At 49.4% G+C, this 4,208-nt stretch overlaps 1 protein-coding gene across 1 annotated transcript in view; it reads left to right on the forward strand.

Annotated features, from left to right (window-relative positions):
* Wdr87 (WD repeat domain 87) overlaps nt 1-4,208 on the forward strand; it is a 12,825-nt gene that overhangs the window by 6,115 nt on the left and 2,502 nt on the right. Inside the window, exons 4-7 of the mRNA XM_021211293.1 lie at nt 102-373; nt 743-1,067; nt 1,245-1,481; nt 1,983-4,170. Of these exons, the coding sequence (XP_021066952.1) occupies nt 102-373; nt 743-1,067; nt 1,245-1,481; nt 1,983-4,170 (3,022 nt within the window). The remainder of the gene's footprint in view (nt 1-101; nt 374-742; nt 1,068-1,244; nt 1,482-1,982; nt 4,171-4,208) is intronic.

Below are 4,208 nucleotides of genomic sequence, written 5' to 3' on the forward strand. Positions count from 1 at the left end.
CTCTCTCTCTCTCTCTCTCCCTCCCCCTCTCTCCCTCTCTCCCTCCCCTCATCTCCCTCCCTCCCTCCCTCCCTCGCCCCCTCTCTCCTTCACTTTTGCAGGCAAGAGATGATTGGGGAGGAGTCCCTGGACCATCTTCTGGGACTGCGGCCCACAGACATTCAAATCCTCATTACTCAAATAGAGCTGCTGTTAAATGATAACCTGTCAGTGTCTAAAGGAGGAGATAAGGCTGATTTCTCTCTGGAAATCCCGGGGTCTTCTACACCTAGACAGGCCATCTCCTTGCTCCTACTTCCCCCAACTCCTGAAGTACTTCAGATCAAGGCTGCCAAAAGCCAAAGACAGATCCGGTCAGCGGGCAGAAAGCGGGGTAAGTATGAGGCAGCTGGGCCTATGGTTTGGATCCCTCAGAGAAAGGCTTGTAAGGATTAGAGAGGGGCCTGAGGTACAAGGTAGGAAGACAAATGGAGAGCTTGAGTCAGAGAAGAGAACTTTCCGAGGAGATGTCCATACAGACTGTGGAAGACCTCAAGGTTCATGCCCCACCCCACCTTGGATAAGGAGGCACAACTTGGGAACACACCTACCAAGGGAGAATGTCTTTTAAAACAAAACAAAGCAAAAAAACAGGCGTCAGCCCTCTCAGTACTCTTGATTAAGTTTCATTCACCTGCCCTACTCTTCCTCATCTTCATATCTTGATTTCTCTCCCTCCCCAACTCCCCCCTCCCCCGAGCAGCCCGGAAACTATTGCGAGGCCTCAGAAAGGTGAAAGAGGCAACTAAAGTACAGAAACATGAGGAGATAATTGATCAGGGTGAGGCAGAAGCAGTCCAGGCAGACCTCAAAATAGCCCCCCCCAGGACTTCAGCTGGTAGCCTACTGAAGAGCCCCAAGGAGATTGAAGTTTCTGATAAAGATATCTTGAAGGAACACATTTCTGTGGCCATGAGACTGAAGAAAAGGCTTCATCCAAGAATCCGAGATAAAAAAGACAAGAAAACTCACAAAGTCCGAAAGCCCAGGAAGAAGAAGAAAGAAACTGAAGCCATAGTTGGAGCTGTGCCAGAGGAAATCTTGCCTCCTATAGTGGCCGAATCTTATCCTCTTCCAACATCACCACCATCACCACCACCTCCTCCTCTTCTATTACCACCACCACTACCGAGGAGGAGGAGAACTCACAGAATGTCTACTCGGGGTGTCGGGGGAGCACCGGGTAGGATTCTCCCTCCAGACAGTGAGTGGCGGGATGATCTCTGCCGGCTCACAAACCTGAGGATAGCTGATTCCCAATCGTGGATGGTGGATGACCTAAATGCTGAGCTAGTGGCTACTGCGACAGAGACCCTGGCAGGTAAGTATCCGAGCTGGGAGCTCTTTGAGGGACTATGCCCCTTACTGGGGGAAGAAGAGATTGCTGAGGCCGAGGCTGCGGCTGCGGCTGAGGCTGAGGCCGCGGCTGCGGAAGAAGCCTGGCAAGAGGGAGAACCAGTTTCTATCGATGAAGGAGCAACCAGAGAGGAAGTCACAGGTCAGGAAGAGATGCCAGAGGCTGAAGAGCAAAGACTAGAAAAAGGAGAGGGACTGCAGGAGGCAGAGGAAGAGACTCAAGAAAAGGACAAAAAGAAGGAAGTTGCTTTCTTAGAGCCAGCGGATGTAGTCAAAGAGAAGAGGAGACCCAGGAAGGGAAGGAAAACTAGGAAGACAGCTAAGCAGGAAAAGATGGAAAAAGATGAGCGGATAGAGGAGGCCATCTCTGCAGAAGAGCTGGCTATGACTCTGAAACCAGAGGAAGTGGCTGAAGAAGGAGAAGGAAGAAGAAAAGGAACATGGGAGGAGGAGGAGGAGGAAAGAGCAGAGAAGGGAGAGGAGGAGGAGGAGGAGCAAATGGTTGAGCCAAAAGAAGCAATAACAGAGGCAGCCGAGAGGAAGCTGTCTTGGGTAGAGTGGAAGAGTTATTGGGATGAATGGCACAGGGCCCAGACTCAGAGGGCAGTGCTTTGGGAAGACTGGAAGAAAGAATGTGATAAGAAGCATTTTGAAGAAGAGAAGAGACTCCAGGTGGGAGGAAAGCTGCAGCCAAGTGAGGAAGTAGAGGAACCGAAGAAGATGCTGACATGGGATGAATGGAGAGAGGTCTGGGAAAACATAGTACATACCAAAAGTGAGAAAGAATTGGATTTGCAGGAAATGTTGTCCAAGGAAGGGGAGGAAGAGGAGGAAGAGGAAGAGGAAGAGGAAGAGGAAGAGACAGGCGAAGAGGAAGAGGAAGAAGAAGAAAAGATAGATGAAGAAGAAGCAGAAGACAGGAAAGAGAGGAGACAGATCCGAGTGGCCCAGAGACAGGCCAGGGCAGACTGGAGACAAGCCCGAGCTGAGAGACGGAGAGCCATGGAGAAGAGGCTGCTTGCACATGAAGAGGAGAAACTCGCACAGGAAGAGAGAAGGCTAGCCCAGGAGGAGGGAAAACTAGCCCAAGAATATGTGAAAAGGGCAACCAAGGGTGGAAAATTGGCCCACATAGAGATGACCCTCGGTGAGAAAGAGACCTTTCTGAGCCAACAAGAGGAAATTTTAAGCCGTGAAGCAGAGCTCCTGGCCCAGAAAAAAAAGAAGCTGGCCAGAAAGCTGGAGAGAATGGCTCATGAAAAAGAAAAAATTGCAAAAAAAATAAATAAAGTGGAAGAAGTGAAATCAGTGTTGGCCCAGAAAATAGAAACCATGATGGAAAAGGAACAGAATCTGGCCTTGGAGGAAAAGGAGGTGAAAGAGGAAGCCAAGCACCAGGAATTGGACGGCCAGGAGCTAGCTCTGAAAGAAGACGAACTGTATGAGGAAGCAGAAAAACTGGAAGAGAAAAGGGAGGCACTGGCTAAGGAGGAGGAGATGCTGGCCTTGTATGAGAAGAACCTGTCATTGGAGGAGGAGATGCTGGCCCAGGAGGCAGAGCAGCAGATGGAGGAAGAGAAAAGACTGGCCCTGAAGAAAGACAGAATGCCTGTAGAGGAGAAGAGTCTGCAGGAGAGGAGGGAGAAACTGAGGGAGAAGAAACAGAGACTGGCCCAGGAGAAGGAGAGAATGGCCCAGAGAAAGTCAGAACTCAAAGGAAAGAAGACAAGACTGGCCCAAATGGAAGAGAGTCTGGACCAGGAGAAGCACATGCTGTCTTTGGAAAAAGAAAGACTGGCCGAAAGGGAAAAGGCTCTCCATAATAAGGAAAAAAAGCTTTTGAAGGGGAAGGAGCAATTGCAGGACATAAAAGGCAAACTGGAGACATACAAGGAGAAGCTGATTAACTTAAGTAAGAAGCTGACGGAGGAGAAGAATGTCTTTATGGTAAAGAAAGAGAAGCTGATTGTCACAGAGAAGAAAATGGAGCTGGAAGGTATGCTTCTGGCAGAGAAGCAAGGGAAGTTGTCTGTGGAAAAAGTGAAGTTAGCGAAGGAGATCACAGAAGTGATCCAGAAGAGCCGACTTACCAGAGGAGAGACCGAGATTGTTAAAGAAGCAGAGGAGCTGACCTACGAAATGCAAAGGGTGGCCAAGGAGAAGATGGAGCTGGTGGAAGGGTCAGAAGAGCCCCCCACGACAGAGATCAAGGAAGCCATCTTGAGGAGGAGGAGGCTGGCCACACATGAGATAGATCTAATGAAGAAGAGAGTGTCGATGGAGGAGAAGATTCTAGCATATGAAGACAGACTGTTGGCCACAGAAGAAAAAGATGCTGCCAGAGAGAGTCTGGAGCTTACCAGAGAACAGAGGATATATGCCCACGAAGAAAGGAAGTTAGCCAAAGCCACCAGGAAACTGGATAGAGAGAAGGGTGTTTCCAAGAAGCCTCCAGAGACTAGAAAAACCTTAAAGGCACTTATAAATCTAGTCAACAAAGTAAGGAAACTGACACAGAAAGAATCAAAGATGACAAAGATCAATCGGTCACTGTTAATTAAGGAGGCCGAACTAAGTGCGGAGGAGAAGAGACTTGACGTTAAGGAGCTGGAAGCCATAGAAGAACAACCAGAGATAATCATGGAGGAGAGGAAGTTAGCTAAGATGGAAAGACGTCTGGCCAGGCAAATGAGAAGGCTGAGCACCGAAGAGAAGAGAATGGCTGAGGAAGAAGGGCAGTTTGACTGGGAACCAACACAGGACTCAGAGGAGGAAGTGGAAGAGGAGGAGGAGGAGGGGGAGGGGGAGGAGGA

Source organism: Mus pahari, chromosome 1 (genome assembly GCF_900095145.1).
Source record: "Mus pahari chromosome 1, PAHARI_EIJ_v1.1, whole genome shotgun sequence".
In the NCBI taxonomy this organism is placed as follows: domain Eukaryota; kingdom Metazoa; phylum Chordata; class Mammalia; order Rodentia; family Muridae; genus Mus; species Mus pahari.